Source organism: Tachyglossus aculeatus, chromosome 15, assembly GCF_015852505.1.
Source record: "Tachyglossus aculeatus isolate mTacAcu1 chromosome 15, mTacAcu1.pri, whole genome shotgun sequence".
NCBI lineage: Eukaryota > Metazoa > Chordata > Mammalia > Monotremata > Tachyglossidae > Tachyglossus > Tachyglossus aculeatus.
The window spans coordinates 21,124,805-21,149,042 of record NC_052080.1 but is presented as its reverse complement, the minus strand read 5'-3'; the positions used below and the strand labels follow the sequence as shown (position 1 = coordinate 21,149,042).

At 45.2% G+C, this 24,238-nt stretch overlaps 1 protein-coding gene across 1 annotated transcript in view; it reads right to left on the bottom strand.

Moving 5' to 3' along the window:
* The window catches only part of ABCA5 (ATP binding cassette subfamily A member 5), a 91,167-nt gene that overhangs the window by 58,563 nt on the left and 8,366 nt on the right, over positions 1 to 24,238 (bottom strand). The window contains exons 2-5 of the mRNA XM_038757097.1: positions 13,012 to 13,128; positions 11,122 to 11,326; positions 1,601 to 1,762; positions 878 to 966 (exon numbers count right to left, since the gene is read on the bottom strand). Of these exons, the coding sequence (XP_038613025.1) occupies positions 878 to 966; positions 1,601 to 1,762; positions 11,122 to 11,326; positions 13,012 to 13,113 (558 nt within the window). The 5' untranslated portion in view covers positions 13,114 to 13,128. The remainder of the gene's footprint in view (positions 1 to 877; positions 967 to 1,600; positions 1,763 to 11,121; positions 11,327 to 13,011; positions 13,129 to 24,238) is intronic.

The following is a 24,238-nucleotide window of genomic DNA, read 5'->3' as shown; positions in this document are numbered from 1 at the left end:
GCCAGGCACATAGCAAGTGCTTAATAAATACCATAATTATTATTATTATTGTTGTGTTCCATCTGTCTGTGGAAATGCAGGCATTTTTGTGTCAGCATTTGGGGAAACTTTGTGTGTGTTTGGGACTTCCCGAGGGTGTGTCTTCTGAATGGGTCTGTGTTGTGGTGTGTGGCTCAGTGGAAAGAGCACGGGCTTTGGAGTCAGAGGTCATGGGTTCGAATCCCAGATCCACCACATCTGCTGTGTGACCTTGGGCAAATCACTTAACTTCTCTGAGCCTCAGTTCTCTCATCTGTAAAATGGGGATTGACTGTGAGCCCCACGTGGGACAACCTGAGCCCCCCCAGTACTTAGAACAGTGCTTTGCACATAGTAAGTGCTTAACAAATGCCATTATTATTATTATTGTGGTGGAGAAAGCGGTGAAATGAGGCAGAGACTTCTATGCTACAGGGTGGGGAATCGATCAATCAATCGGGGTATTTCTTGAGCACTTACTGTGTGCAGAACACTGTCCTAAGCCCCCCACCTTGTTGGTGGGTATGGTCGCTGGGGAAGAGGCAAAGACTTGGCTACCCCAGTCCAGGTATGGCGTCTCGACCCCAAACCAGTTAGCCGGGTTCAAAAATAAAACAAAAAAACCTGGGTTTGCCCATGCTACTTCTGCCCACCTGCCCCGTGGCACAACCAGGATCCAGGCCCCTTGAGGGGCTTCTCTTCTCGCACAGAGGATAAAATTTTCTGGGGGATGCAATTCACTGCTTCTGATTGATCACTGGGCCAACCCTATTCTGGACAGTTTGGAAAGTGGAGAAAATTCAAAATGGGCCATTTTAAATCATCAGAAACCAAACTTGTGATGGTTTTTCACATTTACCTGAATAATGGCGGCATCAATAGACGCTTGAAGAACGGTGAATCCCGAATGCCAGTACACTGCAGCCTCGCAAGACTTTGAACAGCCAGCTACAGAAATAAACCAAAGTGTATACGCATCAGCTATTTTATAGCCACTGCTTGCAGAACCATTCATTCATTCAAATCATAATTATCGAGTGCTTACAGTACGCAAAGCACTGTACTAAGGGCTTGGGAGACTACAGCTCCCTGCCCACAATGAGCTTACAGGCTAGAGGGAGAGATGGATATTACTATAAATAAATTACAGACAGGTACATAAGTGCGGCAAGGCTGGGAGGGGGGATGAATAAAGGGAACAAATCGGCACGTTACACAGGTCTGCCTCTGTCTTATAGGCTGCAAAGTTGGACAGAGATGTTGTGATTATAGATGCATGTCACAAGGCATCAATCAATAGTATTTATTGATCACCTACAGTGAGTAAAGAACTGATAAGTAACCGGGAGCGTGTACTACAAATAGCAGACATGTAATCCCAGCCTTCAAGGAGTTTATGACAGATGCTTATGATCTGGCAGGGAAGAAAGACACCAAGCTGCAGATAAGGAAGATGTACTAGAGTTCAAAGTTATGTTCACAAGGGTGATGAGGGCTTAAATGCCTCACTGAAGACATCGATATGTCAAAAGCAAGTCAGATTTTTCAGATCCCATCTCATAAGCCTGGTAACTTCTTTTACCTCTCGAATCCATGTAGACGGACGTTACAGGGATCAAATCAGGGAAAAAACGGAGTTCATAGGTCACGGAGTCTTTAAAGACCACACCTACAAAATTGGTGGGTTTAGAAAGGCTGGCCTCTTGTAATGCCTTCTCGGTTTCATATTCCTCCATATTTCCAACTGCAAAACATAACAATTTCCAGAGTTGTCATTCAAGTATTGGAACAATTCAGTAAAACTGCACCATCTGAAAACGAATTCCACCCTTCAAAAATGTTTTCTTTCACTGCTGTTTGAAAACAAAACAAAACACTAGAGCATTCTTTCTAGAAAATGAATACGAAAAGGCAAGGACCATTCCCTCATCGTGAGAAATGAGGTTTTTAGGTACTCTTCAGCCACTGGCTGCTCAAATAACTTGTGCCTTGAATCTAAAAGGTATTCAGAAAAAAAAATCTAAAAACAGAGGTATGATGGCATGACAAACTGTGGTGGTTAAAGCACAAAACAATTATTTGATTTTTTTTTTTGGTAGCATCTTGCTCCCAAAAATCTGGGCTACAGCACTTAGACCAGTGATTTGCACATAGTAAGCGCTTAATAAATGCCATCATTATTATTATTATCTGGGTAGTTTCTACCGTGAAGCCAATCCTCACCCTTCAGAGTAAGGGGGGAGAAAATAACTGGGGAGGTACGGCCTTCCACGGGGGCCAAGAAGGAATCCAACTATTTCCACCCTCAGATTTGGAGACACAGAGCTGAACAACAGGGGAAGGAGAGGGAGGGGGGCTCTCAGCAGCAAGAAAAATAATAATAATAATGGCATTTGTTAGGCAGTTACTGTGTGCCAGGCACTGTTCTAAGCACTGAAGTGGATGAAAACAAATTGGGGTGGACACAGTCCCTGTCCTGTGTGGGCTCACTCACAGTCTCAATCCCCACCCCACAGATGAGGTAACTGAGGCCGAGAGAAGTGAACTGACTTGCCCGAAGTCACGCAGCAGAGAAGTGACCAAACCCACGACCTTCCAACTCCCAGGTCTGTGCTCTATCGACTATGCCATGCTGCTTCATCCCACCCGTCTTGCCCTCGCGGAGCCAGAAAGGGGCCACAGGTGAAATCGAACTGTGCGCTCTTTGGAGAACAGGCCCCCGGCCCCTTCTGCAATGCCGGCCTTTGGATCAAGTCATTTGTCCCTGAATAAATGGGCAAAAATTAACTTGCAGTAGGAGTAAGTGAGTAGAATAAAGTTGCTTTCCCCCTCCCATCTCCCATCAACATATTTTAGATATTTCGGAATCCAAGGGATCCAGGAGTGGCATGATCTAGTAGAAAGAGCATGGACCGGAGGCCCTGGGCTCTAATCCTGGCTCTGCCACTTGCTTGCTGTGTGACCTTGGGCAAGTTCCTTCTCTTCTCTGGGTCTCATTTCCCTCATCTGCGAAACAGGGATTCAACATTTGTTCTCTCTCCTACTTAATGAGCTCCACTTGGGACCTGGTTATCTTATATCTACCCCAGTGCTTGGTACAATGCTTGGCACAAAGTAAGCCCTTAAATACCATCACCATCATCAACACTGACTGACTAACTGGTGACTGCTCTGGAGATCCATAAACAATAAAACTATTAACCAGAGTGCTACAGACTTACAATATGCCCGGAAAAGGCATAATCCATCGATTATTTTTTATTGCATGCTTACCTTGTGCAGTGCACTGTACTAAGACATTGGAAGGGTACAACAGAACAGAGTTGGTAGACGTGCTCCCGACCCACAATGAGCTAACAGTGTGGGGCGGGAGACAGACGTTACTATAAATAATATATTAAGTACCAGCCAAAACAGAGGGAATCCTACACACAACCCAGTATTTACACAGCAATGCAGACCAGAATGCTTTTTATCAAATTCTGCTACCTAGGCAATACACTTCCCAACACTGTAAAAACAGAGCAGACAATTTTATCAAGAAAGCCACTGCATCTTCAGAAATACTGACAAGGCAATGAGAGGGCATCAGTGCAAGTTTTTAAGGCTAATCATCTAAATGGCTGCAAACTGTGGACCTGACACCCAAAGCACTTCCGAGCATCATCTAAAAATCCCACTCATCACTGAATATTAAGACAGAATCACCATCAAGCAGGGTCCTAAGTTTCCTATAATCAAGGCACTGCGTATTCCAATTGATTTTGCTGGGCAGAAATGTAAAAGGGAAGCAGCACGGCCTAGTGGCTCGAGCACGAGTTTGGGAGTCAGAAGGACTCAGTTTCCTCATCTGTAAAATGGGGATTAAGACTCCAACCTGATTAACTTGGAGGCACCCAGCGCTCAGTACAATGCTGGGCACAGAGCGAGTGCTTAAGAAATGCCACAAAAAAAGAAAAAGAATGGAAGACAGTAGAATACCTTGCCACTGAACTAGCATACACCAGCAAGGAGGATGGAATCAACATTTTAATGGCATGGTAAAGCACATCATCATCATCAATCATATTTATTGAGTGCTTACTGCGTGCAGAGCACTGTACTAAGCGCTTGGGAAGTACAATTTGGCAACATATAGAGAAAGTCCCTACCCGACAGTGGGCTCACAGTCTAAAAGCACAGACTCGGAAGATGCATTCTAGCAGCCGACAAGCACGCGATAATCACGGAGCACAGGGTTTGGAAACATTCAGATACCGAGACATGGATTACAAAACAGCAGGGGTTGCAAGCAGAAAGTTCATCTCTGCAGCACGGGCCATTTATGTATGGTAACAATCAACTTTGCATTGGTCTGTCATCCACTCCCTTCATCGGGGAGGCGGGAGGTGGGGCGATTTGAGCAGTTCTGTCCTCATAGATCTTTTGGCTTTGCATTTCGGATAGAAGGGTTGCAGAATTCAGGACCGTAGTAACGGGTGTCTGGATACAGCACAGCACGGTGTTGGAAGACACATCCATACATTTGTGCAGGGAAGTAGTGTGGCCTTGTAGAAAAGAGCATGACTCTGGAAACCAGACACTAGCCTGCTGGGATCACTTAACTTCTCTGTGCCTCAGTTTCCACATCAGTAAAATGGGGATTATATCATACTCCCTCCTATTCAGACTGTAAACCCCAGGTGGGACAAGGACTGTCTCCAATCTGATTCTGCTGTAACTACCCCAGATCTTAGTAAAATACTGGGCACACAATAAGTGCTTCATAAGTACCATAATTACGATTATGAGGACCCAGCACTGGATGTGCGACTACTGAAATTCAAATTTTCCTAACCAAACAATCTTATTGAGCACGTACTGTTTATGCAACACTGTACTGAGTGCTTGGGAACGTGCAATATAACAGAGTTAGTACAATATAACAAGGACTTTAGAGTCTGGAGACATCACAGGCATCCTGACATGCATCCTTCTAGACTGTGAACCCACTGTTGGGTAGGGACCATCTCTATATGTCACCAGCTTGTACTTCCCAAGCGCTTAGTACAGTGCTCTGCACACAGTAAGCGCTCAATAAATACGACTGAATGAATGAATGAATGAACTTCCATCTATAACTGCATAAGATATATATAATACTTATGCAAAGGATTACTACATGGTTTCTACATGGCAGAATTCTATATTTGTACACTAGGATCACATTTCCTTTTTAGCAGCTTTAAATGACTCCAGTTTCGTGGAGTCCTCTTGAACTTGTGTAGAGTGAGTCATTCCTCACTTAGTATTGGTAGTACTAGCCCAGTTTACTTTTCCCCACTACTGCCCTTGCCAAGCTTGTTAGCAAGGATTTATCCCTACTAAAAGCTCCTTCTCTTAGCTACTAATCATTTCTGAGCTTGTGAAAGTAATCCCTACCCGATATTCCAGAAGTGAAGTACTAAGTGGAGCTGTGATTTCTCGACAAGGAAATAATTTACTGTGCAGGTTGCTGAAATTTTCTCCTTTGAGGCAAACCACAAAGGATGCAGAAGATCCGGGGTGCAACACATTTTTTTTCCAGTGATATTTGTTAAATGCTTACTTATGTGCCAGGCACTGTTTTATGTGTTTGGGGTAATTACAAATTCTTCAGGTCAGGCACAGTCCCTGTCCCACATGGGGCTCACACTCCATTTTACAAGTGAGGCAACTGAGGCCCAGAGAAGTGAAGTGACTTGCCCAAGGTCACACAGCAGACAAGTGGCAGAGCTGAGACCTAGGTTTTCTCCCTCCCCAGACCCGGGCCCTATCCACTGTATGACGCTGCTTCTCACTCTGGCTCAGTGGAAAACAGCCCGGGCTTTGGAGTCAGAGGTCATGGGTTCAAATCCCAGCTCCGCCAATTGTCAGCTGTGAGACTTTAACTTCTCTGTGCCTCAGTTACCTCATTTGTAAAATGGGGATGAAGGCTGTGAGCCCCTGTGGGACAACCTGATCACCTTGTAATCTCCCCGGCGCTTAGAACAGTGCTTTGCCCATACTAAGTGCTTAATAAATGCCATCACTATTATCCTTATTTTATCTGTAAAATGGGGATGTAATACCTGTTCTCCCTCGCCTCTAGACCGTGAGCCCCTTGTGGGGCAGGGAATGTGTCCAATTTTATTATTCTGTATCTGCTCCAGGACTTAATACAGTGTTTGGCACATACAGATGAGGTAACTGAGGCACAGAGAAGTTAAAGTCTCACAGCTGACAATTGGCGGAGCTGGGATTTGAACCCATGACCTCCCCGTGGGACAACCTGATCACTTTGTAACCTCCCCAGCGCTTAGAACAGCGCTTTGCACATAGTAAGTGCTTAATAAATGCCATTATTATTATTATTATTATGTTTCCAGGCTTGAAGAGTCTGCTTTATCTCGCTCAAAGCACACTCTCCTTGGCTGTGCACTTTCCCCAGCTTACTCAAAGCACTCAAGTGTACCCCGGGAGGAACGCTCAATCATCCTGGGCTTTCCTTACAAGTGTCCAGATCTGGTTGGCCTAATGCACTGTCTGGCTGGAGCAGATTCCTCAGAGGGGTGTGAGGCAGTATCAGCCCAGAGCCATTAGCTGAAAGGGATAGGCAGTTCTACCAACAGCTAATGGCAGTACTGCCGACAGAATAATAATGCATAATTCCGGTATCTGTTAAGCACTTACTCTGTGCCAGGCACTGTACTAAGGGCTGGGGTAGATACAAGCAAATTGGGTTGGGCACAGTCCCTGCCTCGCAAAGGGCTCATTTTACAGATGAGGTAACTGAGGCACAGAAAAGTGAAGTGACTTGACCAAGGCCACACAGCACACAAGCGGAGGACAGGCCCAAGGGCAGGGTCACGGGTAAAAATGAGCACAGGGATGGGCGGGGGGAGGGATCGAGGATGGGGAAAAGCAGGCAGAGAGAGAGGAAGACAAAAGCCGAGAAAGGAGGAGGAGGAAAGAGGCAAATACAGAACGAGACAAAGTTTAACATATGGTGTCGGAAGAGACTATGTCTTGCTGGGATGGAGACAGAAAGGAGTTGAGAAGGTGGAGGAGAGGGGATACATAGATTAGAGAGAAAAAATGATGCATAGTGGGAGGCTGTATTTTTTATGGTATTTGTTAAGCACTTACTATGTGCCAGGCACAGTACTAAGGGCTGGGGTCGATACAAGCTACATGGGTTGGACACAGTCTCTGTCTTAGATGGGGCTCACAGTCAATCCCCATTTTATAGAGAAGGTAATGGAGGCAGAGACAAGTGGAGTGACTTGCCCATGGTCACACAGCAGACAAGTGGCGGGGCCAGAATTAGAACTTGGGTCCTTCTTACTCACAGGCCTGTGTGCTATCCACTAGGCCACGTTGCTTCTCATGAAGAGAGTTATGCTCATTTGAAAAACCATGCAAGTTCTGGTGTGCTCAATGAGTGGAGCGGGATTATGGAGGAGTCCTGCTTCTCCTCTCCATCCTAAAGAGCTATATGAAACACATTACTGAATGACCCAGGAAGGCTTGCCAGACCATCACTGGGTAGGGACTGTCTCTATATGTTGCCAACTTGTACTTCCCAAGCGCTTAGTACAGTGCTCTGCACACAGTAAGTGCTCAATAAATACGATTGATGATCATCATCATCATCATTAAGTGGTCAGCCCTATGGCCCATTCATTTAAAGACTACACTGTAAACTCCTCCAGGGTAGAGATCATGTCTACCATTTTTTCTCTGCTGTTTCTCTGGCCCGTTACAAGTCACTTCTATCCCTGTGCTCATAAATGGTTGACCTTTGTGTAAATAATAATAATACTGACGATGGCATTTGCAAAGCACTGTTCTAAGCATTGGGGCAGATACAAGGTAATAAGGTTGTCCCACGTGGGGCTCACAGTCTTAATCCCAATTTTACAGATGAGGTAACTGAAGCACAGAGAAGTTAAGTGACTTGCCCAAAGTCATACACCTAAGTGGTGGAGCGGGGATTAGAACCCACAACCTCTGACTCCCAAGCCCACGCTCTTTCCACTTCAGCTCTTCTACATTCTTTGCACATATCCTTGAAATATTTCTGCTCAGGGGACAGGATCAATAAACCAACTGTTTCTGTTTTTTTGGGTTTCTTTAACAAAAGTTTAACAAACTTTTGTTTGTTAAATGTTTAGTCTAGGGGCTGGGATTTGTTGATCTATTATCACAATTCTTCCACAAATCAAGAACTCCTTTCCGGTACATTTTATATCCACCTTATATCCATTTTATAATAGGACATATATCATTTCAGTAACTTGGCACGGAATGGTTAAATTATTCACGGCCAATCTCTGCAATACCATTGTGCCTCGGAGTAATTCTTACCAGTTTAGGTAGTAAAGCCTCTTATTTCACATTTAAGATTCCCACCGGCAACCTAAGTGGTATTTACTATCAATTAAGGCTTCCTTTACGATGTATACATAATGATTTTAAGGGCAATCACACCTATCTTGAACCCCCAAAGAAAACCTGTGAGGCTCATGGAACATCACACCTTGCTTTAACCAAATTTAAAACATTATTGTTCTCACTGATTGCTCCTTCTTCTGAAGTTTCCCAAAATGAAATACACTCGCAGGAGGCTGTAGGCCCCTCTTATTCTCAATCTGTTCAGAGAAGCAGCTTGGCCGAGTGGATACAGCACGGGCCTCAGAGTCAGAAGAACCCGGGTTTTAATTGCCAGCTCTGCTGGGTGGCTTTGGGCAAGTCACTTACTTAACTTCTCTGTGCCTCAGTTACCTCATCTGAAAAATGGGGATTGAGATTGTGAGCCCCACCTGTGACAGGGACTGTGTCCAACCTGATTTGCTTGTATTCAACTCCGCCCTTAGTACAGTGCCTGGCGTATAGTAAGCACTTAACAAGTACCATAATTTTTATTATCATTATTCCCTGGGCCTCAGTTCCCTCCTCTGTAAAATGGGGATAAGACTGGGAGCCCCATATGAGACATAGACTGTGTCCGACCTGATTAACCTTGTATCTACCCCAGTGCTTAGAATAGTGCCGGGCAAATAGTGAACGCTTAACAAATGCTGTTACATTTTTTTAAAATGGCATTTATTGAGCATTTCCTGTGGCAAGAGCACCATACTAAGCCAGCCATTAGAAGAGTACCATACGAGAGAGTTGGTACATGCCATCTCTTGCCCACAAGAAGCTTACAGGCTAGACGGGGAGACAGACGTTAAAATACATTGCGGATACGGAAAATGGCAGCGAATAAGGACACGTATCTAAGTACTGCGGAGCATCGGAGTATTAAAGGGGGACCAACCCCAGAGCATAGATGATGCAGTGATAAGGGCGAATAGGTGAGGAAATGAGGGGTGAGTCATGGGAGGCCTCTTGGAGATGTGATTATAGTGTGGTTTTAAAGTTGGGGAGAGTGGTGGTCTGCTGGATATCAAAGGGGAAGGTGGCAAAAGATTGGCGGTGATACGGATGAGACTGGGGCACAGAGAGTAGGTTAACAAGAGGGGAGCCGAATGTGAGGGCTGGGTTGTGGCGTGAGGTTGGCGAGGTCAGGCCTTCGCTGCTCGAAGCATGCATCTCCCTGCTTAGAGACTCACTGGCCGGGCCCAGGCATTCTACAGGCCACACAAGGATGCCTCATTATTTAATGCATTTTCTGTGACCCTGACGTTCGAACAGAATGAGAGGCGACTGATTAAAATACATGAAACATTTCCACCCTTGCTAAGTGGATCTCAATCAGCTCCGATATCAGAAGTCCAATCCATACCTCACCATGGCAGGGGAAGGGGAAGTGAAGGTTAGAAGCAGGGGAGTGTCTGCTGGGATTATCAATTAATCAATCAATCGTATTTATTGAGCACTTACTGTGTGCAGAGCACTGTACTAAGCGCTTGGGAAGTACAAGTTGGCAACATATAGAGACAGTCCCTACCCAACAGTGGGCTCACAGTCTAAAAGAGTGGGCTCACAGTCTAAATTATGCCATTGGTGGGGAAGATTTTGACCCCCAGACTACCCAGGGAATTCCACCCAGCTGAGGCTGTCGACAAATTTGGGGCACTCGGTGCCCCACAGAAAACAAGGTGGGCAAGGAGGACAGGATGCTAATGGAGCCACACACAGCATCATTATTAGGAGATGCGGCATGGCGTAGCGGAGAATAATAATAATAATAATGATGATGGTATTTGTTAAGCGCTTACTATGTGCAAAGCACTGTTCTAAGCACTGGGCGAATACAAGGTGATCAGATTGTCCCATGTGGGGCTCACAATTTTAATCCCCAATTTACAGATGAGGTAACTGAGGCACAGAGAAGCTAAGTGACTTGCCCAAAGTCACACAGCTGTCAAATGGTGGAGTGGGATTAGAACCCATGACCTCTGACTCCCAAGCCCAGGCTCTTGCCACTGAGCCACGCTGCTTCTCACTGTGGATAAAACACGGGCTGGGAGTCAGAGGGTCAAGGGTCTCATTCCGGCTCCACCACCTGTCTGCTGTGTGACCTCGGGCACGTCATTTCACTGTGCCAATATGTTGCCAATTTGTACTTCCCAAGCGCTTAGTACAGTGCTCTGCACACAGTAAGCGCTCAATAAATACGATTGATGATGACTTCACTGTGCCTCAGTTACCTCATTTATAAAATGGGGATCGAGATTGAGAGCCCCGTGTGGGACAGGAACTGTGTCCAACCCGATTAGCTTGTATCCAGTCGAGCGCTTAGCCCAGTGCCTGGCACATAGTAAGAGCTTAACAAATCCTATAATCATTATTATTATTACTATCATCAATTCTTTGGCACGGGGTCCTCCCCAAGGCTCAGCCGTCGTTTCCGACCTGTGAAATTCACCGCCAGCCGTTAGCGCAGGCCATCGAGTGGACTGAACACTCGACGGGAGAATCGGGGGGAGACGACGCTAGTCGGGGAAATATTACATCGATTGAGATCAGATGAAGATCAAGCTGAAAGTTCTTGTTAGTCATCCAGGGGAGTGCGAGACAATGATACCTTCCCGATCAAAAATTAAAGAGGCTGCTGCATGTAATAGGAGGAATACGTCTAAAAGCTCACCATACCATCTGGGAGGTAATCGGAAGCCACTTGGTGCATAATGTCTCTTGTGGTGTTAGTCACTGGAGTGTATCCAAGCTCGAACTTGGAGAAGATGGATTTGTCCATGGGGTTAAGTTCTGCATCGGGCATTTCTGCGTATTTCTTGTTTGGATGCATCATGCTTATTAATATCAGCCAAAATAAAAAAAATAGCGGAAAGAGAATCTCCTGCAGGAAAAGAAAAAGCTTTTAGAATCTGGAGTGGGGATAGGAAAAGAACCCAGGGTGTGCTAAAGAGACAAAGAAGCTACACGGATCCATACGTGATTCCTAGCTTTGAGAGAAGCAGCGTGGCTCAGTGGAAAGAGCCCGGGCTTTGGAGTCAGAGGTCGTTGGTTCAAATCCCGGCTCCGCCACTTGTCCGCTGTGTGACTTTGGGCAAGTCACTTAATTTCTCTGTGCCTCAGTTACCTCATCTGGAAAATGGGGATTAAGACTGTGAGCCCCATGTGGGACAACCTGATCACCTTGTATCCCCCCAGTGCTTAGAACAGTGCTTTGCACATAGTAAGTGCTTAATAAATGCCATTATTATTATTATTATTACTGCAGTTTGGGATTAGGGAGACCTTGAGTCAGACTGACTCATTTAAATAGGAATCAAGTTTCACCTTTAACTACCACCTTATTCATTTGCTCATTTTTACCTCTTCCCCAACCTTCACTCCCTCTCCCACTCCTCCTACCCATCTCTCTCCCCATGGCTGCCCTCCCGACTTTGAATTATCAGCTCTCTATGTGTTTTTACTTATAATGGCATTTATTAAGCGCTTACTACGTGCAAAGCACTGTTCTAAGCGCTGGGGAGGTTACAAGGTGATCAGGTTGTCCCACTTGGGGCTCACAGTCTTAATCCCCATTTTACAGATGAGGTGACAGGCACAGAGAAGAGAAGTGACTGGCCCAAAGTCACACAGCTGACAAGTGGCGGAGCCGGGATTTGAACCCATGACCTCTGACTCCAAAGCTGGTGCTCTTTCCACTGAGCCACGCCGGAACAATACCAGAATTAAAGTTCATCCATTTTCCCCAGCATTTACTACAGTGCTTCACACATTTGGGGAACAGTATGGCAAAGTAGATAGAGCCCGAGACTGAGTGTCAGAAGGACCTGAGTTCTTATCCTGACTCCACCCCCTTGCCTGCTGGGTGAATTTGGGCATATCTTTTAACTTCTCTGTGCCTCAGTTTCCTCATCTGTAGAATGGAGATTCAAATTCTACTTTTTAAAATGGAATTAGTTACGTGCTTACTATAGGCCAGGCACCGTACTAAACACTAAGGTACATACAAGCTTATCAGACACAGCCCATGTCCCTTGTGGGGCTCACCGTCTTAATTCCCACTTTACAGGTGAGAGAACTGAGGCAGAGAGAAGTTAAGTAACTGGCCCAAGGTCACAAAACAGCAAGCGGTGGAAACAGGATTAGAACCCAGGTCCTCGGACTTCCAGCCTTGTGCCCTTTCCATTAGTCCACGCTGCTTCCGTCCACACTTGTAGTCCACACTGTCTTCCCCTGACTTTGATAGGAGTCTCATATTGGACAGGGACTGGGTCCAACCTATCTTGTATCTACCCCAGCACTTAATACAGTGTTTGGCATATAGTAACTGCTTCACAAACATCATTAAGAACAGAATTATTACGGATCGACTATTACAGAGTTTCTCTAAATGACCCACTACTTTTCCATTTAGTACTCTCAAAAATTCACTGCCTAGAATCCGGGCAGATCAAAAGATGGACAATCACTTTTCTCAAACAGAACACTTTGGCAAGGTTTAGGGAAACAGGACAGGGGAAAATTACATTCAAGGTTCACCGTAAACCTGCTCCCACCTTCCCGGCTTACCTGAACGCTGCTCTTTTTCGTCCTACATTTAATTAGGTAATTCTTGAGTAAGAGTGTTCTGGTTTGTCGCCACACTCCCACTTCCCTTATTGCTGTAGCCATGCTTCCAGGATGAACCTATTTCCAAACAAACAAGTCTTAAAATAGCATAATAAGCAATATTACACTCCTGCAAGTCAGTAACTCACACACACACACACACACACACAGTCACAGCACCAGGCGATTTTTACCAATCCACCAGGCACAGACCCCATAATCTCTCATTAGATAAACCAGAGACCAAATGTTTTTACGATCATTGCGACCTGTTTGCTCTCAATGAAGAAAGCCCAGATACCAAGTGTTGCCGTTTGGCTTCGAACCCACTTCTCCCAGGGGTGACACCAAGGTCTCTCATCTCCTCAACAAAATGGGGCTTTCAAGATGGAACCTGTTGCCCACCAGCGGACTTGGCATGACTGACTCCATTTTGTGCATACCGACAGTAAACCCTCCATTTTGTGCAGGCCGAGAGAACAACTCCTTTTTTGTATTTTATGCAAGGCTCAACAACAGAATGTCTTCAGGCCAGTAACAAGTAACACCTGTCTATGCAAGGTCGTAGGGTAGATAACAAGTAACTCCCGTCTGTACAAGGCTGTGAGAACAGAGACTAATGAGAATTTACAACCATTCTGTTGGTCCTAATTGGTTCCCTAAAGTTCCCATTGCTCGCTCCCGTATTGCTGTAACTCAACAAAAGAAACAGTGGGAATGGGATCGGGGCTGCTCGTCCCTCTCTCGGGAGGTGAACGGTCAGGTAACCACCTTCCTCCTTTACTGCTCTATCTGAACTCATGTCTCCGAGTCATTTTCCCTATCTGCGTCACCACCTTGGGTTCTCGAACCCTGCGGCCGATTTACACCGGTGGTTCGGGGCGTTGCAGTCGCTCGTACCCCATCGGGGTGAACGGGCTGCTCGCCGCTTTCCTACTGCTCTGATCTAGGACTCGTTCTCTCGGAGTCATCCGTCTCTTCATCGACTAAATGAACCCACACGTTCTCCCTTTATGTCGATAACAAACCGGAGACTCTGCACCTCAGGGCCCATCAGACTGAGGACTTCGACACCCGCTCCAGCCGATGAGGCAGGAGGAACTCAGAGCCATTGGGCTCGACCCTGGCGCTTGAATCAGTGCTTGACACATAGTAAATGCTTAACAGATGCCACAATTATTATTATTTCCCTGGGTGTTGGAGCCCGACTTTTTTTAATGGTATTTAAGTGCTTACTATGTGCCGAGCACTGTACTAAGCCCTGGGGTAGAAACAAGTTCATCAGGTTGGGCGCAGTCCCTGCCCCACATAAGGCTCAGAGTCTTAATCCCTTTTGACAGATGATGTGGCTGAGGCCCAGAGAAATTAAGTGACTCGTCCAAGGTCATGCTGCAGGCAAGCGGCAGAGCCGGGATTAGAACCCAGATTCTTCGGCCTCTCAGGCCTGTGCTCTATCCACTGGGCCGCACTGCTTCCCCATATTGCCACTTCCCCTTTTAAATAGAGACCCCGGATGGACCTGCCTCCCTAAGAAGCAACATGGCTGGTGGGGATGAGAGGATCCTCATTTGACTTTTTGTACCTATTCATTCAGTCGTATTTATTGATCACTTACTGTGTGTAAAGCACTATACTAAGCACTCAGGAGAGTACACTATAACAACAAACAGACAACTATAACAGATAACTATACACTATAACAACAAACATTCCTTCCCACAACGAGCTCACGGTCTAGACGGGGAGAGACATTAATAGAAATAGATTAAAGAAATAAATGACTTCTACCTTTTCCTCGTCCTAATGCAGTGCTTCGCACGATGCAAGGGCTTTACAAAAACGTCACAAAGGGAAGACACATCATTTGGGCTCCTTCAAAGGCGCAACACAGATCTAGCCGGCCGGGTCGGATGAGACAAAAGCGAGGTTTACATGCTCGGGAGCGTCACCCGGTACTAAGTCATCGGCTCCTGGGCCGGTAGCCACAGAAAGTTTGTTTCTGGCCTGGGCAACAAAGCTGACAAATCTAGCCAGGGCCCAGCTCAGGCATCTAAGGCTATGCCACTGGCAGCGAGACGGGAAGTCTAGTCCTGGGTGCCCAAGCCGTCCTCTTTAAACAGGAAAACATACTCACACCAGCATGTTCTGTGGCCCCAAACAAGTCTAAACACAACCATATAAACATCTCCCAAATTCACTTGGCAAAATACGAGTATCGATTTTAGGGAGCAGTTTTAATGACACGGTTGAATTATTTATCCACGGGAAACTGCTTGCTCAAGGGTAAACATTACTGTAAGAGTAGCCGAATGAATGTTTGTTGGCTAAATACCTGGTGCATTCAAAGCAGCGGCAGCACTTTCCTATTAGAGTCTAAAGTACCTTAAAATTGTTATTCATAGAGCACATAATGTCACTGCCTTCAAAAATATTAAAATTTCCTGTTTGAGCCAACAAAAAAGTCACCTTAATTTGTGTTTGAAATGGCTTTAAATTTCAATAATATATCTAGTCAGGACTTGAAAACACTACGGTGATACAATCAATCAATCAATCAATCGTATTTATTGAGCGCTTACTGTGTGCAGAGCACTGTACCAAGCGCTTGGGAAGTACAAGCTGGCAACATATAGAGACAGTCCCTACCCAACAGTGGGCTCACAGTCTAGAAGGGGGAGACAGAGAACAAAACCAAGCAGACTAACAAAATAAAATAAATAGAATAGATAGGTACAAGTAAAATAAATAAATAGAGTAATAAATATGTACAAACATATACACATATATACAGGTGCTGTGGGGAAGGGAAGGAGAAGGGAAGGAGGAGGGAAGGGAAGGAGAATATTACAACACTTAAAACTGTGGGAGAGTGTAGTAATCATGGTAATGGTTAGGTGCTTACTATTTGCTGAGCACTGTGTTATCAGTTTATGAACACAGTCCCTGACTGATATGGAGCTCACAGTCTATGTAGGAAGGAAGCTGAGTGACCCTGGAGAAGGAGCATGGGTCTCTGAGTCAGAGGATCTGGGTTCTAATCCGACCTCTGCCAATTACTTGGTGTGTGAGCAAGACATTTAATAATAATAATAATAATAATAATAATAATGGCACTTGTTAAGTGCTTACTATGTGCCAAGCACTGTTCTAAACACTGGGGTAGGTACAAGATCATCAGGTGGTCCCACGTGGGGCTCACAGTCTTAATCCCCATTTTACGAGGGAACTGAGGCACAGAGAAGTTAAGTGACTTGTCCAAAGTCACCCAGCTGACAAGTGGCGGAGGCGGGATTAGAACCCATGACCTCTGACTCCCAAACTCGCACCCTTTTCACTAAGCCACGCTGCTTCCCTGTAAAGTTCCCTGTACTTCAGTTTCCTCAACTGTAAAATGGGGATTAAATCTTACTCCCTCCTGTTGAGACTCTAGCCCTATGTGGGACAGGGGCTGTGTCCAACTGGCATTTAGAGCAGTGCTTGACATATAAGAAGTGCTTAACAAATACTATTCTAAAAAAAGGGGGGGGGGGGGTAATTTAATTTAATTTAATTGTCACTTTTCAGGTGAAAAAACTAAGGCAACAGGGAAGGTAGGTGACTTGCCCAAGGTGACACAGCGGACAACTGGCAGAGCTAGGATTAGAAGTAGGTCTTGGATTTGCTCCCGTCATTCTCCCCTCCGTCAGCCCCACAGCACTCATATACATCAATCAATCAATCGTATTTATTGAGCGCTTACTGTGTGCACAGCACTGTACTAAGCGCTTGGGAAGTCCAAGCTGGCAACATCTAGAGACAGTCCCTACCCAACAGTGGGCTCACAGTCTAAAAGAGTGGGCTTACAGTCTAAAAGAATATACATATCCGTAATGTATGTATTTATATTAATGTCTCTCTCTAGATTTTAAGTTCACTGCGGGCAGGAATCGTGTCTACCAACTATATATGTTGTTGCAGTGTACCCTCCTAAGTGCTTAGTACAGGGCTGTGCACAGAGAAAGCCCTCGATAAATAGGATTGATTGGCAATCGGTCCTCTGTCTCTCAGGCCCGTGCTCTTTCCAATCAATCAATCAATCAATCAATCGTATTTATTGAGCGCTTACTGTGTGCAGAGCACTGTACTAAGCGCTTGGGAAGTACAAGTCAGCAACACACAGAGACAGTCCCTACCCAACAGCGGGCTCACAGTCTAGGATTTCCACTAAGCCATGCTGCTTGATAGCATCTCTTTCAAGAATGCTTTTCGTTCAGCGGGAACACAAGAGCAGCACAAAAGGAAAAGGTTTATAAGAGCAGGACATATAGGCTAAAAATCTAAAGTAGGAAAGATGATAGAGTGAGGGAGGCAACAAGGCTCTCCCAGGTTAAGATCCCAGGAAATGGGGGAAGAAAAGAAGGTATTTTGTGAGGGACAAGGTTCTTTTCCTCCTTGAAATTTTTGGGGTTTCAGAACTGTTTAGCAAAGGAGTTTAACTGGTCTCTGAACTACGCCTGATTTTACTACAGAGAATTTTATTTTTTAAAAATATACCACCTAACATCCCTACTAGATTTTTAACTCCTTGAGAGCAGGGGGTGTGTCTACCCACCCTACTGCACTGGAAGCAGCGTGGCTCCGTGGAAAGAGCACGGGCTTTGGAGTCAGAGGTCGTGGGTTCGAATCCTGTCTCCGCCACATGTCTGCTGTGTGACCTTGGGCGAGTCACTTCACTTCTCTGAGCCTCAGTTGCCTCATCTGTAAAATGGGGATGAAGACTGTGAGCCCCGCGTGGGACATTTTATTTTGTTAGTATGTTTGGTTTTGTTCTCTGTCTCCCCCTTTTAGACTGTGAGCCCACTGTTGGGTAGGGGCTGTCTCTATATGTTGCCAATTTGTACTTCCCAAGTGCTTAGTACAGTGCTCCGCACATAGTAAGCACTCAATAAATATGACTGATGATGATGATGACAACCTGATCACCTTGTATCCCCCTAGCACTTAGAACAGTGCTTTGCACATAGTAAGCGCTTAACAAATAATAATAATAATAATAATAATAATAATGGCATTTATTAAGCATTTACTATGTGCAAAGCACTGTTCTAAGCGCTGGGGAGGTTACAAGGTGATCAGGTTGTCCCACGGGGGGCTCACAGTCTTAAGTGCCATTATTATTGTTACTCTCCCAAGCACTTAGTGCAGTTCTCAGCACAAAGTAAGCACTCCATCACTGACTGAATGATATATGCCTTCCTAAGAAGGAAAATAAAATCTGTACTTGTGAGGCTTTCTGGATCTCACACAGGAAAAGTGACACTTTAAAAGGCATCTTGAATTAAACCACGTCTTTGTCTCCAGGCCTGCTGTACCAGCGTTTTAGGATTGCAAAAATAATTGCATCGCTTCTCCAAGTTCCTTGAAAATAACAAGCCCATCGTTACTTCTCCAATTGCCAAAATGTTTAGAAACTTCAGAAATGAATTTCACAGAGAACTTCATGATCTTTGCAGTACAACATGATAGGGTTTAGAAATGGTGATTAAAAATAGTTCCCTTAATAGGAACTGTGGGGAACATTGGGGAAAATCAAATACCATTTCTAATTTAAATTTCAGTGCTCAGGAACTCAAGAAAGGGTTTAAGCCCACAGTTTTATAGCACCTGGATTAATCATTTTTCCTACACGTCTAACCAAAGAGAAAAACAGTGAGGCCTAGTGGAAAAAGCACAGGTCTAGGATCCGGAGGACTTGGGTTCTAATCATTATTCTACCATTTTCCTACTGAAGGATCTTGGACAAATCACTTAACGTCTTTGTGCCTCAGTTCCCTCATCTGTAAAATGGGGATTCAATATCTCTTTTCCCTCCTACTTAAACTGTGAGCTCCAGGTAGGACAGGGAGTGCCACCTTGGTTACTTTGTATCGTTACTTTGTATCTTCACCAAAACGTAGATTAATGCTTGATACATAGTAAGCGCTTGACAGATAACATTAAAAAAAAGACAGATCACTAAAAAAATGTGTGAATCTAGAAAGGAAAAGAAGAGAGAGAAGATCAATCAATCAATCATATTTATTGAGCGCTTACTGTGTGCAGAGCACTGTACTAAGTGCTTGGGAAGTACAAATTGGCAACATATACAGACAGTCCCTACCCAACAGTGGGCTCACAGTCTAAATAGATAGTGTAGCATCCGTGAATAAGAAAGCTAATATTTGGCTAATTCTAAAATAAAGGCATTTATTTCCAATTACTACAATGGCTTTGCTCTCAGTTGACTTTTCCTATTTGAGTGATGTTCACTACCTGGTGGAATAGAAAGGATACAGCTATATATTTAAGCTGATGCCTTATTCATTTGAAAAATCAAGCCGCGCATCAGTTGTCTTAGTAAGAGGAAATCAGTAGACTTGAAAAAAAATAGCAACTGAGAAAACTTTAACATTAAGTGGGCAAGAGACATCATTTCCACTCATTTCTCAAAACCACACAAAAGCTACTACACTAAATAAGAATGCACCTTTCCATCACATATACACACTTATATATGGAATCCCTGTAGCACCGGAGATTTGTGTTTCCCCCCTAGACTGTAAGCTCGTTGACGGCAGGGAATGTGCCTGTTATACTGGTACAGTGTACCCTCCCAAGGGCTTAGTACAGTGCTCAGCACACAGTAAGTGCTCAATAATTACAGTTGACCGATTGATTCAGGTGTTGGCTAACCTGTGACTACGGCTGAAATTTGCTAATTCCTCAAAATATTGTCCCAGGACACATGAGTATGTAGGTATATCAGTATAAGTACATGACAATGACTCCAAAACAATAGCCGGGGCACTGAAACCTAAAATTTTCAGTTACCAAATGCCTTCAATCAGTGGTATTTATTAAGCACTTACCGGGTGCAGAGCCCTGTCATAAGAATTCGGGAAAGTACACTGGAGATTTAGTAATAATAATAATAATAATGATGGCATTTGTTAAGCGCTTACTATGTGCAAAGCACTGTTCTAAGTGCTGGGGGGGATACAATGTGATCAAGTTGTCCCACGTGGGGCTCACAGTCTTAATCCCCATTTTTACAGATGAGGGAACTGAGGCTCAGAGAAGTTAAGTGACTTGCCCAAGTTCACACAGCAGACGTGTGGTGGAGCTGGGATTCGAACCCATGATGTCTGACTCCAAAGCCCGTGCTCTTTCCACTGAGCCACACTAGTAGACATTTTCCCTGTCAGCCAATCGCATTTACTAAGCACTTAATAGGTGCAGAGCACAATATAACAATAAACAGATATAATCCCTGCCCACAAACTTAGGGTCTAGAGAGGGAGACCCTAATCAATACCGTACCGATATGGACATAAGTGATGTGAAGCTGGGAGAGGGGGATGCTTACGGTCTAGAGGAAGAGACAAACATTAAAGGCCATTGAGGATAGGGGAAAGAGTGTAAGAATATTTAGAACAAAACCGAGCCTACATTCTTGAAGGACAAGAGGTTAAAGAAAGTTCACATGGGAGCACTCCCTGTCAATCAATCAGTCAATTGTATTTATTGAGCGCTTACTGTGTGCAGAGCACTGTACTAAGTGCTTGGGAAGTACAAGTCGGCAACACATAGAGACAGTCCCTACCCAACAGCGGGCAACACTGGGCACCTGTTTCCTTCTAACACTGTACTGTATTCAGGTAGATAACCATTTATATACAGGTGCTGTGGGGAAGGGAAGGAGATAAGATGGGGGGGATGGAGAGGGGGACGAGGGGGAGAGGAAGGAAGGGGCTCAGTCTGGGAAGGCCTCCTGGAGGAGGTGAGCTCTCAGTAGGGCCTTGAAGGGAGGAAGAGAGCTAGCTTGGCGGATGGGCAGAGGGAGGGCATTCCAGGCCCGGGGGATGACGTGGGCCGGGGGTTGATGGCGGGACATTATTTTATTTTGTTAGTATGTTTGGGTTTGTTCTCTGTCTCCCCCTTCTAGACTGTGAGCCCACTCTTGGGTAGGGACTGTCTCTATATGTTGCCAGCTTGTACTTCCCAAGTGCTTAGTACAGTGCTCTGCACACAGTAAGCGCTCAATAAATACGATTGATTGATTGATTGATTGATTGACTGACAGGCGAGAACGAGGTACGGTGAGGAGATTAGCGGCGGAGGAGCGGAGGGTGCGGGCTGGGCTGGAGAAGGAGAGAAGGGAGGTGAGGTAGGAGGGGGCGAGGGGATGGACAGCCTTGAAGCCCAGGGTGAGGAGTTTCTGCCTGATGCGCAGATTGATTGGTAGCCACTGGAGATTTTTGAGGAGGGGAGTAACATGCCCAGAGCGTTTCTGGACAAAGACAATCCAGGCAGCAGCATGAAGTATGGATTGAAGTGGAGAGAGACAGGAGGATGGGAGATCAGAGAGAAGGCTGATGCAGTAGTCCAGATGGGATAGGATGAGAGCTTGAATGAGCAGGGTAGTGGTATGGATGGAGAGGAAAGAGCGGATCTCTCCTGAATGACCTGTTTTTCCCGAGCTTTCAACAGCCAACTCGAATGACCCCTGAACTGCAGAAACCCAAAGACAGGCACCGCGTCCTCTGTCCCACAGTTTCAAATTGAAACTCGACCTCGTGAGGCTGGTCAGACAGGGTCGAGCGTATCAGCGATCACTCAGAAGCCGGTCTTAAGAGCATGGCTTGAGGGAAAAAAAAAAAAATCAATCGAGAGGGCTGGGCCTTCGTTATTTTACCTTTTAAAAGCCAGGGGCAAAATATTCTGTAGGACTGACAACAAGTGGGCAAGTGATGGGGCTGGGAGTGTATTCATAATCGCTGGATGGTTGGGGCTCCACAATTACCCAGGGCAGTAGGGGAAGAGGCCAGATGATATTTATTTTATTTTGTTAGCATGTTTGGTTTTGTTCTCTGTCTCCCCCTTTTAGACTGTGAGCCCACTGTTGGGTAGGGACTGTCTCTATATGTTGCCAATTTGTACTTCCCAAGCGCTTAGTACAGCGCTCTGCACATAGTAAGCGCTCAATAAATACGATTGATGATGATGATGATTTATTTTATTTTGTTAGTATGTTTGGTTTTGTTCTCTGCCTCCCCCTTTTAGACTGTGACCCCACTGTTGGGTAGGGACTGTCTCTATATGTTGCCAATTTGTACTTCCCAAGAGCTTAGTACAGCGCTCTGCACATAGTAAGCGCTCAATAAATACGATTGATGATGATGATGATTTATTTTATTTTGTTAGTATGTTTGGTTTTGTTCTCTGCCTCCCCCTTTTAGACTGTGAGCCCACTGTTGGGTAGGGACTGTCTCTATATGTTGCCAACTTGGACTTCCCAAGCACTGAGTCCAGTGCTCTGCACACAGTAAGCGCTCAATAAATATGATTGATTGATTGATTGATTAGCACCAAGTGCATCTGAACAGCACTGAGGCTGCTGCACCGTTTTCAAGACTTAGTTAAGGATTATTTCAAGCAATAAAGGGGGAAAGGCAGGCCGCTGGGAGATGGGCTGCCTTGGCAAGAGGCAATTTAGGAGAGGGGTTTTTCTCCCCCAGTAGAGGATTTAGACGACATCCCGGTGGATTACTAGCAAAAGTCCCACTTGCTGCACCTTGCAAAACTGACCATGCGGCAAATGACAAAACGCAAACTTCTAACCATTCAACCACTTGTCCGCTGTGTGACCTTGGGCAAGTCACTTCACTCCTCTGGGCTCCAGTTACCTCATCTGTAAAATGGGGATTGAGACTGTGAGCCCCATGAGGGACGGGGACTGGGTCCAAACTGATTAACTTGTATCCACCCCAGGGCTTAGAACAGTGCTTGGCACGTAGTAAGTGCTTAACAAATACCGTAATTATCATTATCATCATCATCATCATCATCAATCGTATTTATTGAGCGCTTACTATGTGCAGAGCACTGTACTAAGCGCTTGGGAAGTACAAATTGGCAACATATAGAGACAGTCCCTACCCAACAGTGGGCTCACAGTCTAAAAGGCTTATCGTTATTAAGCACTTAAATACCACAACATCTAAGTAGCCACTTGGGTGGAGAGTGGGTATTGGGTATTAGGGAAGCAGCATGGCTCAGTGGAAAGAGCCCGGGCTTTGGAGTCAGAGGTCATGGGTTCAAATCCCGGCTCCGCCACTTCATCATCATCATCATCAATCGTATTTATTGAGCGCTTACTGTGTGCAGAGCACTGTACTAAGCGCTTGGGAAGTACAAATTGGCAACATACAGAGACAGTCCCTACCCAACAGTGGGCTCTTGTCGGCTGCGTGACTTTGGGCAAGTCACTTAACTTCTCTGGGCCTCAGTTACCTCATCTGTAAAATGGGGATTCAGACTGTGAGCCCCGTGTGGGACAACCTGATCACCTTGTCAACTCCCCAGCGCTTAGAACAGTGCTTTGCACATAGTAAGCACTTAATAAATGTCATTATTATTATTATTATTATTATTGCCCTGGGGGCTTGCGTAGGATTTTAGAGTTGTGTAGGGTTTTATTGCTGCATTGTACTTTCCAAGTGCTTAGTACAGTGCTCTCCACACAGTAAGCGCTCAATAAATATGATTGAATGAATGAACTGAGTCACACCCAAAGGCAAGTATAGTAGCATCACATCAGAAGCAAAGGAGAAAGATGTGAATACGTCCATGTATACATAAATACATCTATGTATTTATCTATTTACATGGAACTTAATCATATACCCACAGCGTGACTCATTCCCACTATCCGCAACCCCATTTTACTCTTCCTCTGGTCTTGCTCATGTTCTTAGTTATTTTGGGCCCCGTCTGGTACGTGGACGGAGTCACAGCAGGGCTCGATCCTCCAGCAAAGATTTTTCCCAGAACTGTCAGGGCTTCACCCCGAGAGGGAATGTTTTGCTGCGCTGAAGACTTCCTACAACCATCTGTGTATAACCAATCAATCAATCAATCGCATTTATTGAGCGCTTACTGTGTGCAGAGCACTGGACTGAGCGCTTGGGAAGTCCAAGTTGGCAACATATAGAGACAGTCCCTACCCAACAGTGGGCTCACAATCAATCAATCAATCAATCGTATTTATTGAGCGCTTACTGTGTGCAGAGCACTGGACTAAGCGCTTGGGAAGTCCAAGTTGGCAACATATAGAGACAGTCCCTACCCAACAGTGGGCTCACAATCAATCAATCGTATTTATTGAGCG